The sequence below is a fragment of the Triticum dicoccoides genome, chromosome 3A (assembly GCF_002162155.2).
Source record: "Triticum dicoccoides isolate Atlit2015 ecotype Zavitan chromosome 3A, WEW_v2.0, whole genome shotgun sequence".
Taxonomy (NCBI): domain Eukaryota; kingdom Viridiplantae; phylum Streptophyta; class Magnoliopsida; order Poales; family Poaceae; genus Triticum; species Triticum dicoccoides.
Window position 1 is genome coordinate 599,950,729 of NC_041384.1, and position 13,262 is coordinate 599,963,990.

Sequence of the window (13,262 nt, forward strand, 5' to 3'; positions counted from 1 at the left end):
GTATCGCCAGCTGCGTTGTTCCTCTCCCGGCCGGCCGGTCGCCATCGAGCTTGGCGGCCCCCATCTCGCTCGACGGCGAACGAATCCCCAATTCCCCCACAAAAACCACGTTTCTCCCTCCCGCCGCTCCGGTCTGGGTCTGGGCCCCTGCCTCGCCCGCGCTGCGGCCGGCCGGCCACCCACATCAGATCGGCTGAGGCGCCGTTCCTCCATGGAAAAGACAAATTAAACAAACCGCAAGAGCTTGCGGCTGATCCGGCCGGGCTTTAATCTCTCTATCTCTCTCTCCCCTGTCCTATATATACCCCCGTCGAGCACCGGCTCAGCGAAGAGTTAAGCAGCCGAGGCGCACATTCCACAGCCCCAGCAGTTCGTCCAAGCTCGAGCACAACACTCGATCGCGGCTTAACTGTCTCCGGTCCAGCTCGTCGATCGTACGTACCTTTCCCAGCTTCTCGATCCCGTGTGGGGTAGCTCGTGTCCTCCTGCTAGTCGATCACCGTGTGTAATGGCTGTAGCGCCATGAACCATCAAGCTAGCTAGTGGCTGCCCATGCCTTCCTCTCGCCATCGCTGCCATGCACGATCGAGATCGGCCAGCCACGAGACGTCGTCGGCCATCCGTAGCATTCCCATGAGCAGTGCTCGTGCTTTGTCCCCGGCCGTTTAATTCTTCCATCCGTCTCCTCTCCTCTCCTCGTTTAATTGGCTAGCTAGCTATGTTCCCGTCGTGTTCGTCTGCTTTGCGTGCATGTGCCGAGACGCGGCTCGGGCCGGCAGCCGGTGTGCGTGTGCATACTGCATAGCCGTCGGGTTGCCTTTTTCTGTGCCCACTTTTACTCACTCTTTCACTGTTCCATAGGCAGGTGTCACGCAGCGATGGCGGACTGCATGCAGGAGTGGCCGGAGCCGATTGTGCGCGTGCAGGCGGTCGCGGAGAGCGGCCTGGCCGCCATCCCGGGCTGCTACGTCAAGCCGCCGCGCGACCGCCCGGCGCAGCAGCACCTGGCCGCCGGCGGCGACAACGTCCTCCGCGAGCCCTCCGACGACAGCATTCCGGTCATCGACCTCGGCGAGCTGCTCGCGGCCGGCGAGGGCCGCATCGACGGCCTGATCACCGAGGCCGTGGCGGCGGCGTGCCGGGACTGGGGGTTCTTCCAGGTGGTGAACCACGGGGTGGCGCCGGAGCTGATGCGCGCGGTGCGGGAGGCCTGGCGCGGCTTCTTCCGGCTGCCCATCTCGGCCAAGCAGCAGTACGCGAACCAGCCGCGGACGTACGAGGGGTACGGCAGCCGCGTCGGCGTCCAGAAGGGCGGACCCCTCGACTGGGGGGACTACTACTTCCTCCACCTCGCGCCGGAGGCCGCCAAGAGCCCGGATAAGTACTGGCCGACCAACCCCGCCATCTGCAAGTATGTTCCCGAATCCCGATGATCCCCGCCTTTTGATTTTCCACACGATTCTTCCTGGCTAGTGGCTAGTGGCTACTACTTGCGCATGTGCTGATTGATCTGCATGCATGGTGCCCTCGCTCGACAGCTGAGAAGTAATTACACGGCGACCATTGATCCTACTAGCTAGAAATTTGACAAACACCGTTGTACACACATTGCAGCTCCTAAACTTGACTAATTCCTTTTTTTGCGAGGTCTAAACTTGACTAATTCAAAATTTAAGAACTTTGGCTGTCAGTATCTTGTACTTAATATGCGTAAATTGGACTTAAATCACTACACTTTCGTGAAACACGGCTTAGTTGGATTTTAACAATTATAGTCGAATACAAAATAGTGGCCAGAGTTGTGTTTTCAAGTTCAAAGTGGTAAATTCTAAAAGGACAAAAATATAACTTTTTTGTAGTGATTTAATCTCCCTTGAAATTAGTTATAAGCCTGCCATGACGGGGAATTTAATTAAGTCTAACGTCTAGTAGTACTCCCTCCGTCACGGTTCAGAAGGCGCGTTTGGAAATTCTCGGAACCTAGATGGTTATCTATTGGTTGAGAGATGGGTTAAAAAATAGCATTCACACTACGCATGCATATAAAAATACCTCCTTTGATCCATATTAATTGTCGCAACTTTAATTAGTATAATTTTTTGCTGAAATTATCCTAAATCCGTGGCAACTAATATAGATCGGAAGGAGTACCAGAATTCGTTCCTGGAGAGAATTGAAGGGCAATCAACATGAACATATCACAACACCCCTACCATGCACTGGGCTAGGGAGAACAATATATAATCAACAATTAGAATATGTATATGAGCTGGAGTGACATACCACCTGCCATGTCCAAATATTTCTAACTCAATCTCCACAAAAAACTTATGATCAGATTTTGGAAACAGTACATTGATACGTAAGTATGTACTGATTGCAGTCGATGTAGACGCGAAAAAAACATGTATTGATCGCGGTTCAATTAGACAGTAGACGTAATAGCCATTGTTACTTAAAAAACATGGTGTCCACAAAAGGGGATCCATTTCGTGCACCTTTGTCAACACATATATATATATATATATATAATTCTACACGTGCATGGGACGGAAAGTAGGCGAAAGGTTCTTTCATGCAAAAGCGTCAGGGCCGGCCGGCAAGAGTGTAACGACTACTATTCCAAGCTTGACAGCTAAGCATAGCAACAGACGGACGTACCCGGTTGACCCAAAAAATGACAATTCCACACGTGCCGAGTCACTGTTTTGTCTGTACGCACTTCAAAGACTGTACAATACAAGTTAACAGAATGCCATTTTCGTCTTTTAGCTAGAAAAAAGACAGTGCTACGTACACATGCTAAGACTTTTACATTCGATCATGAATTGTTTGTCACTAAACGTACTTATATGCATGTGCAATTGTATTTCAGAGAGGTGTCGGAGGAGTATGGGCGGGAGGTGACGAGGCTGTGCGAGGTGCTGATGAAGGTGCTGTCGGCGAGCCTGGGGCTGGAGGAGGCGAGGTTCCAGGAGGCGTTCGGCGGGGCGGAGTGCGGCGCGTGCCTGCGCGCCAACTACTACCCGCGGTGCCCGCAGCCGGACCTCACGCTCGGCCTCTCGGCGCACTCCGACCCGGGCGTCCTCACCGTGCTCCTCGCCGACGAGCACGTCCGCGGCCTGCAGGTCCGCCGCGCCGACGGCGAGTGGGTCACCGTGCAGCCCGTCCGCGACGACGCCTTCATCGTCAACGTCGGCGACCAGATCCAGGTATATACTCATCGTACGTCCAGTTATCGTGCATGTGCATGCATGCAATCATGTATCCATGTGCCGTTCGGCTTCGAGAAGCAAAGCCGATCGGACGGATCTCTTAGCCACACGGTCAGCAGTTAAATAAGCCGTTCCTGGAGTTGACTCGGACTAGCCGGCATGAGAGCTCGCGCGCCACATGCATGGACGGTGGCCGCGCCGGCCATAAAATACGCCGATTATTGTGATCACTCCATTACGGCACTGCATACGTACTTTTGTCTTCCGAAGCAACTACGTACATCCCTCAGACATACACTCATGCATGTTCTGGCCGGTGGATCACAGTCACACCACGAGCCATGTACCCAACAACAAGAGCGCACATGCACGGCACGGGCAATTAATTCATCGGCATAGACATTCCATGTGCACAAGCCATGAACGCTCCATGCATGGCGTCAACAAGCTAGCAGCTGTACGAGAGTCACTTATATATGCTCACTAATTTTGCAGATATTGAGCAACTCAGTGTACAAGAGCGTGGAGCACCGGGTGATCGTGAACGCCAAGGAGGAGCGCATCTCCCTCGCGCTCTTCTACAACCCCAAGGGCGACGTCCCGATAGCGCCGGCGCCGGAGCTGGTGACGCCGGACCGGCCGTCCCTCTACCCGCCGATGACCTTCGACGAGTACAGGGTGTACATAAGGAAGAACGGGCCCAGGGGCAAGGCGCAGCTGGAGGGCTTCAAGGGCCAAGCCGTCCCTGGAACTGGAAATAAATAATAGTTAACTAATTAACCGCGTCTTTCAGCGTGTATAATTTATCTGATGACAATAACTCATGCATGTATGAGCGCTAGCCCCTACATATGACATGTGTACGTGTGGCTAAACTGCATGCCGGTTCGTGTAGTATGTCCTTTATGATATGTGTACCCCAATCGAGATTAATGGACGATATGCTATGCATATAGTATGCTGATTATATTGGCATCTTGTTCCCATGTTCACATTCTTTCTAAAAACCGACGTCGTCTTACGTACAACTGAGTGCTGAACTAATCTCGAGCACCGCATCATGCATATTTATGCGCTTTCCATGCATGCATGCATGCAAGCATGGTACGAAATGTACCGAGCTTCACATCTGGAATATTACTTGAGATATCACCGAATATAAACATGTACTGATCTGACACGCATGGGCGCTTCAAGTTGGAAGCGGACGTGACGACGTCGGTATTCCATCACGCCAGCCATGGGCACTTGCACATCACAGATCTGTTCAAGAGAAATGGATGAAACAGCTGCACTTGGAAGTTGGAACATTGGCCGGCCACTTACTCCGAACCAACTGATCTGACACGCATGTTCAATCTAACTTTCCACTGTAGATAACGACTAGCCACACATGGGCTACAGTGAAAAAGTAGTGACCTGTCACTTCTCGGTCGGTTCTCCATGGATGAGTTGACGACCCATGACCCAGCTCATCGACGGCCGTGCTCATCGACGGTGAGAATGCCCAGCGGCTGACAGCAAAGCTCAGCTATATGTGCAGGTGTCGGTACAAGGACGAGACGTTTGCCGCCCGGGGATTCGGATCAAAGTCGCACACGTGCGCAATGGGAAAAGGGAAAGGCCACTGAGCAGACAGACATGCAAATTAGTACACTCTACAGTGGAAGAAAGCAGGGCTAGAGTTGGGCAGCAAATCCGGCCACAACACGTACAGAGAAAAAACGGCCCAAAAGCACGACCACTTTGCCTGGTTCCTGCCTACGATGATGCCGAATTGTCTAGCCATAGCTTAGGTCCTGTTTGGTTCCAATAAATCATCTGACTTATAAGTCAGGTGACTTAAAATCAGTGATTTATAAGTCATGCCTGTTTGATTGTCACCTAATTTATAAATCACCTGAGTATACATTTTTATCTTGTTTTTTATGTAAAGGTGGTGGGACCCATGTAAAAGGGGTGACTTATAAATTTTAAGTTGGGGTGAAGCAACTTATAATTTATAAATTGGGATGACTTATAAGTTGGGTTTGTTTGGCAAAATAAGTCACTTTTTTACTTTTTAACTTATAAGTTGATGATTTATTTGGAACCAATCAGGCTCTTAGCCCCGCCGGCCGGCAGATCGACCGATAAGTCGCCCATCAGCACGTGTTGTAATTGTGACTCGACCATCACTCACGGCTCAGATATCTGAGATATGCATGCTGCTGGGCAACATGCTACTGCATGGCCGCATGCATATATATCCGGCCCAGTGCTACGTACTGTGTCGTGCCTTTCAGGTCCTTCCCAGTGCTCCACAGTATACAGATACTAAGGATGCCATATAGACAGAAAAATGATGTGGCAAAGCAATTAAAAAGAAGAGAGTGCATTATGATGACCTTAATAAAAACCAATACTAAGCACGTGAACCTAGGCAAAAATACTACCAACCAATACATGAAGGAGTTTTATTACTAAACAATTAAATAGAGGCGGCTTAGCTACAAAATCTAAGCACTAATGCATTGGGGACATTAGTTGCTAAGCATTTTAATGCACTTAGCATCCCACTTTAGCACCAATGCATTAGAAAAGGTCTCACCGTTGGAAAGAGCATCCAAACATTCGTCCTTTTGCTTATCTGTATCCATTTGTTCTTTTTCTTGTTGGGGGGTTTAGCTTATCTGTTCAGTGGCTACTAGCAAGTGCGGTGAGCTAGTGAGTTGATCAAAAATTTGTGTGCAAGGTGGCTAGAGATGGCGCAAAACAAAAACAAAAAACTCGGGTGAAAAAGGTTGCAGAGTTGTTGCCACCATACCCAAAAAGTGATGTGTTTTTTCCTAAACTGAAATGGTTCTGGAAATTTCAGCTTCAAATAGTTTAATTCTTATCATAAGTGAGTAAGATTAGCCATGTATTCAGGGGCTGTTTGGTTTCCAGCCACACCTTGTCACACTTTGCCACGCCTAACTTTAGGCAAGTTTGACCAAGTTATGTAGGTGTTTGGTTCTAGCCACACCTAGGGCAAAGATTTTTTTTATGAGCAGTGAACCCCACATGTCATAGACACAAAAAGTGTGACAAGATTCCCTTAGACAAGTCAAAGTGTGGCTAACAATTTGAGCAACTCAACTAAGGCAAGTGTCTTTGCCTTAGGTGTGGCTAGAACCAAACACCTACATAACTTGGTCAAACTTGCCTAAGGTTAGGCGTGGCAAAGTGTGGTAAGGTGTCGCTGGAAACCAAACAGCCCCAATATGTGGCAAAGATAGTCACAATTCAAACAGCCTCTCAATTCACTCCGACCATGCAGCTAGTGCTCAGTTGTCAAAGTCCGAGTGAGAGTGAGAGTATGAGCTATATGTAACTGTAGAAATGCTCGGTTTAATTCTTATCACAAGTGGATAAGATTAGTCATGAATATGCTTGAGAATTGGTTGACAGCGATCCATCCCAAACTTAAGGCTAAAATCCGAGTGAGAGTATGAGCTATATGTAACTATAGAAATGGTTGTGTTTTTAATTAACATCGTGAGAGCTTCCTTTTTATTTTTTAGGCTATCTACAGAACTACCAACTGGATCCGCTCGTGATCCTATCTCCAACGTGCGGGGGTGTGCGAGTTCATGAATTTTAGATGCAACCAATAGGGATCGGTTGCTGGGGATATGTCCAACTTTTGCACGGTGGTCCGGATTACTGAAGCGTAAGAGTATTTTATGATCTTTCTTTCAGTTTGCTATAGGCTACCCTTGTATGTATTTTTTATGCCTTTTGTTTTCACACTATTTGGATGTTGACACTCTGCAATAATAAAAGGCCGTGTGCATCAGCTGCTGAAGAGGGTGGGTTTTTTTCTTCTCCGTTTTCCAAAATAATAATAAGAGAGTCCACACACAAAAAAATGCTTCCAGGGCATGTTTATGACTACTCCACCCCATCAAAACCAGCCCCGTTAGAGCAGTTCAGGAGTTGCAGCTCCACCATAGAGAAGTCCCGGTTCACCAACCAGCACTAAAGGGTGGGGACCAAAGCCCCCCCCCCTCCCCCTAGTGCCAGTTCGTCATGACCCGGGATCAAAGGCCCACCACGTCACATTAGTTCCGGAGCGTAAACGAACTGGGACTACCGAGGTGAACATAAGGTCGTTTTTCTACTAATGCTTACAGCTAGCTACAACTTTAAGAATGATAAAAAATGGTGGGAAATGTCTATTGTCAGTTTGCAAATTGGGTAGAAAACGAAGGGGTATCCACTTACCAGTGGCAATGATGGATAATTTTGCCCCAACTTCACAAGGACTTTTCAAACTAGAGTTTTTGGAACCCCTTGAAGAATTTCATGAAAAGCAGGGAGTTGTACCCTAGATTCCAGCTTTTTTTAGCGGCACATTGTTGATCTATCCCGTTTGGCTTGCGTTTTTAAGATCAAAGCTAAATTTTAAGAAGTGGAACGGTCCCAACCCCTAATACAGAGCAAGGCATTATGAGTTTTCTCCAAACTTGTCATTTACTCCCTCTATAAATATAATATGTTTTGAATATTTCAATATAAACTACTTACAGATTGAAATGAGTGAATAGACATACTAAAACATGTTTACATACATCTATTTTAAAAAAGTTAGGATATCTTATATTTGTGAAAAGGAAGGAGCAGCTTTTTGCTAGAGGAATACCCAGCACTCCCTCGAACATTTGTGAATGCACGGACATGCTTGCTTCGTGCCATGTAGTGGACCAACGTGTACCCCATTTTTTCTTCCAAAGAAGAGCATGTTACGAACATGGGATTTCCTATTGCAAATTACCCGGCGAACTTGCAGAACATGGTCACCGGCTGCTATAAATCCAGAACCTGAGGGTTGGATCTGTTCTGAAGATAGAATAAAGCAACCACCAGTAACCAAGATGGAATAAAAGCAACACCATGGCATGCACCAAGACCACCAGAAAACTCTTTTGTCCAATCATCATTCTGAGGTTTGACTATAGTAGTTTTCTTTTGTGGTTTTGTCCGAGTCCAGAATCATGATCGTTTGAGACTACCCCAGATACGAATCTGGTACACCTGTAATAAATTGAATGAATTATTTACCGAGCATCGCAAAGCTATTTTTAAACTGGATTATGCACTGTAAAGTTCGACGAGTATCAATCAGTTGACTAAATTCGAAATCGTCATCGCAGACGCAAGCATGTGTGCTCGCCCAATTGCACGGCGCCACGACCATATATATGTTGCATATAAGATTAACTAGTATATATATTATTCTAAAAAATAGGTTAATTGTAAGGTACAAACACTAGGTGTCCTGGATAGCCAGATTGACTAATTTATCCATGGTCAACCATTTCGAAGATCCTTCAGGATGGCCTGACAATGCGGTTACTCTATGCCCAGACTTGTTAAAAGGTGGCGGCTAGCTGGATACTTTTTCGACTAACCGTCACGTTAGCATATAAATAGTTTTTTTTGGTGAATCATCTCGGAGCTTTATTAATTAAGGAACAGAAATACAATCGGAAGCCAGCAGACTAAACTAATCAGAGCATATCATTGGGCTAATTAAACCAAGTTTCTAGAAGAAAAGATACTGTGGTTGATTATTTTGAGTTGATTGGTTCGTCAAAGGTTCGATCGGGGGAGATACTATTCCATTTCTTTGAGGGGAACCGATTGAATTTGTCTTTAGAGCTTCGATCGAATTGTTGATTATTCGTACTAGTACCACTTCCAATTTATCAGGCGCAAGTGCAGGAAATGGAGTTTGCATTATGGTCCCCGCGACAAGATCATTGCCGGGCCAACATTTGTAGTAATAGGACGAACACAGTAACTGCATTCTCTCTATCGGGCCATAACATATATTATTGCCATGTACACAATTGGAGCACAAATGTTGCTCAAAAATAAAATTTGGAGCACAAGTAAACATACACGACCCAGTATATGCTATTTGCGAGGAGACCTCCGATCCAGCCAAAAGTGCTCTTATGACCTCGAGCTCACATAAACCCTATGCAACTGTAAAATCAAAAAAAAAATCAGAAAAATATATGGCCAGAAACCTCGATGAAGTGCTTCACATGCATCAAATTTTTGTGATGAAATGCCTTTCATGGAGGTCTCGGCAAAAAGAACAAAATTGGTTCTCTAAAATGCTTCGTCAAACAATCTTTCTAGAGCATCGATTTTTTCTCCAAACCTCTGCAAATGTCATTCCATCGCGAAAATTTGGACACATGCGAAAAACACATCAGCTTTCGGCCAGGTCCTATGCAACCCGTCCCCATCCTTGCCCATGCAGTGGGCGAGCATCCCATTCACCTTGCAGAATCCCATTCAAAAAATGTTCCTTGATTTGAAAAAATGTTCATAAATTTGGAAAATCCCAGACTTAAAAAAAGAAAATTTAAAAAGTGGCCTGGAATTTCAAAAAATATGTTAAAATTTAAATAGAATCATGAATGTGAGTTATTTTTCTGTATTTCAAAAAATGTTCATGAATTTGAAAAACATAGCATAGAAATGTGTAAAAATTTAAAACAGTAAAACCAGACCTAATCCATGTCGTCTCAGGCCGTCTCATTTCTGGCTGCTCATTTTCTGATTTGAGCATTTCTGGTCGTCAAATTTTCTAGATGAACAGGGTGGTTCTTCTCCCCGGTTTCATTACTCAGCATAAACCAAAAACGCGTTCTCCAGTTATACAGCAGCTCACTTAGAGGAGCAGTTCAGCCTTAAACGGCACTATGAGTAAAAGGGAAACCGAAATACAGATCTTTGAATATATCAGGCGGCACGCAGACCCGAAACTAGAGCAACACAAATCAGACTGAAATCTTCAGGTTTGTGTCAGCCTCCATCTCCGCAGCCTTTCTGAACTTGAAAGGCGGCGCTGAAGGTGCTTGAGGAGACCAGCAGACAAGAGTCGAGACTGGGCTACTCAGCATGTTTTTGCTCTTTAGGTCTGGTCGTCAAATTTGGTGTATATAGCGATCTTTTTGTCTCCTTTTAATTAATGGCCCAGCTGTCTTCATGGGCTGCTGCTGCAGAAGATGAAACCGAGGCCTTAGGTAAACTGGGCATGATTTCTCCGCCCATTTATCTGCGCTCCTTAAAAAAACTATTCGCTAGAGGTCCAGTCGAGGCGCTCGGGGAAGACAACCGATAGTGCAATCGATTTCCAAAAAAAATGCAATTGATATGGTCGTGCTTGCTTTTGAAAAAAAAGAGTGAATAGGTGTGTAGCCTTGCCCTTGAAAAAAGAAACATTTGGTCTAATGCCACTACATTTCTACCTTGAAAAGAACGAGCGCACTTCATAATTTTATTTTATTTTCGACATATAAATTTCTATCATTCTATCGTCATAGCCGACGGCGCATTCATTGATCTAGTATAAGGGCAAAACATGTTAGATTCTTTAATGAGGTAAATACTAACACAAACTTGCAACGGATAAAAGGTGGAATTTCCTATAAAATTTATGTTAGGCGACATGTGATTTTTTTAGATGAGAAATAAGCGTAGCTCCTGATTGTTTTCAGAATATCCCATAATTTTAGTCAAACTCGACGAAACTACAGGTACAAATGCTTCGGACCACAGATCTAAAAAACTACAAATGCAATTTCCGAGAACTGTCTTCTTTGTGGTATCTATTTTTTCAACACAAAAGACTGTCAAGGCTTTAGTAAAAAGACTGCATTCAGACCAGAATAGCGACACCACTATTAACGAACTTGATGAGCTTCATAAATTTCAGAAACCCTCTTGTGTCGCCCATTGTAAAGGATGGGAAGCCATGAGGGTTGAACGTCCCGTAAAAGTACAGGATGTCGAACCACAGGATCCATCCTCAATAAAAACACCAAAGCATGACTCGAAAATTACAACGGGTTGCACCAACAAAAGAGATATAGAGCACTAACACAAATTTATTATATAATTTTTATTATTTTTGGTGTTTGTTGTATTGCCATGATTATAGATGAATAGATCGAAAGTTTTCCCATGAAAAAAACTCATCATTCCCACAAAAAAAACTCATCATATAATTGTAAACGCGTTTGATGGACATAAACTTAAAATCCGCAAGATCGGGCACACCAAACTCGCAGAGACACAAACTCTCTGGCTTTGTGGCACTTCGCCACATCAAATGAAAAAGTAGAGTTCCATTATTCTTGTTGACACCGCACCCACTGCTAAGACGTTGCCGATGAAAACAGAAGAAACCGCGCAAATAAAACTTTTCTATACACCCACGAAGGTGGAGGGTTTTCCACACCTCGTTGCATGGCGAGGGGAACTCGTGAAAATTCTTGGCGGTTGCTCTAGGGCTATATCTCGCTTATAGCGAGATGTATGACCGGCCTGCTGAAGGTTCCTCCCCGCTTGCTACAGTACAAGCCCAACCCATTTCGTTCGCCCACAACTACCCTCGCTTCATTCGACCCATTTGCTTCTCTAGTCCGTGTAGGTTTTTTTTCCTTTTCATCCTTTTCTTATTCTTTCGGTTTTCTATATTTCTTCAATAGTTTTCTTTGGGTTTTTTCCCTCTCTCCGATTTTATTGTTTTCAACCGGCTTACTTCGTTATTTATCGATCTTCAATGTTTCTTTTCTTTTCTTTTACTTTTTCTTGTCTTTTTTTGTTTCTTTCTTTTCCTTTTTTCTTCACCGATTTTATTCTGACTTTGATTCTTCAATATAAATTTATTTTTCACTTGTTTTATTTCGTCCTTCATTATACTTTGGTTTTCTTTGTTTATATCTTTCTTTTCTTTTGTTCTACTTATTTATTTTTTATTTTATTTTTGTTTATTTATTTATTTCTCATTTTCTTTGGCTTACTTTTTTGTCCAGCACATGTTAATTTTTTTTGCATACACGTTCAAAAATATTCGTTTACATCAGAAACATTTTTATATACCAGTTAACATTTTCTAAATACATGATTATCATTTTCTAAAAACTTATATATTTTTATGTCTTCTTTTTTCCATACACATTGTACATGTTTTGGTACATATCTAATTCAGTTTTCTTATACACATTTCACATTTTTTGAAAGAAGATTCACATTTTAATAATACATGGATAACATTTTTTCCATACACATTATTAACATTTTTTAATGTTTGATTAACAGTTTTTAAATACGCAGTCAACTTTTTTCCATACACATTATAAACATTTATTAAATGCTTGATCAATATTTTTCAAATACAAGTTTCTTTTACTGCATGATCATCAGTTTTTGAATACACATTTAAAATTCATCAAATGCTTGATTAATATTTTTCAAATACAATATTAACATTTTTTAATACATGATCAACATTTTTTCTATACACATTTAATATTTTTAGGTGCTTGACTAATATTTTTCACATATGCAAGAGTAATTTTTTAATACACAATGAACATTTTTCGAATGCTTGATTTTCATTTTTCAAATAGAAGATTAACATTTTTAAATGCGTCATTGACATTTTGAAAAAATGTGAACAACTCTTTTCATACACATTTGTATTTTTCTGTATATATATTTCTGTGTACATGATAATCATTTTCTAGATACGATCTGTTACAGCACATCCCATGCGCTAGCCCCGATAGCTAACTGTACCCGCTCCTAGCGAGGCAACCAGGGTCCGAATCATGGGGCTCCCTTTTGCCCTTTCCAGTAATGTTCCTGTGTAAACACATCACATGCTGGCCCTAAAGCAGGCGGAGGAGGCGCTACATCAGTGTGGCTTGCATTACCACTCGCGTGAAAGCGATACATAGGCGCACCCTCCTGGCTGCTGCCTAAGAAATTAGTCCATTTGCAAAAAGGAAAAAGGTTGGGCCTGGACGGGACCAAAGCTGGATTGGCCCACATTTGTCTTCAAGCCCAAAACACATCACATGAGAGAAGCATACCCTACCCTAACTTATTTTGGCCCCCCCTCAAAAAAAAAACTTATTTTGGCTTTGCCCATTTGTTTCAAACGAAAGCCAGACAAAAAAGGACAAAAAATAGTAAAGAAAGAGAAAAGCACAGTTC

The 13,262-nt window shown here is 43.9% G+C and overlaps 1 protein-coding gene across 2 annotated transcripts; it reads left to right on the plus strand.

Moving 5' to 3' along the window:
• Positions 1-219: 219 nt before the first annotated feature.
• Positions 220-4,207, plus strand: LOC119269479 (probable 2-oxoglutarate-dependent dioxygenase At5g05600). Of its 2 annotated transcripts, none has more exons than XM_037551314.1 (4): positions 220-434; positions 862-1,411; positions 2,876-3,212; positions 3,711-4,207. In XM_037551314.1, exons 2-4 carry the CDS (start codon positions 879-881, stop codon positions 3,978-3,980), a joined length of 1,140 nt encoding a protein of 379 aa, XP_037407211.1. In that variant the 5' UTR covers positions 220-434; positions 862-878; the 3' UTR covers positions 3,981-4,207. The 2 variants fall into 2 exon arrangements, with proteins under 2 accessions (XP_037407211.1, XP_037407212.1); XM_037551315.1 differs by having other exon boundaries at positions 221-434; positions 866-1,411.
• Positions 4,208-13,262: the final 9,055 nt, after the last annotated feature.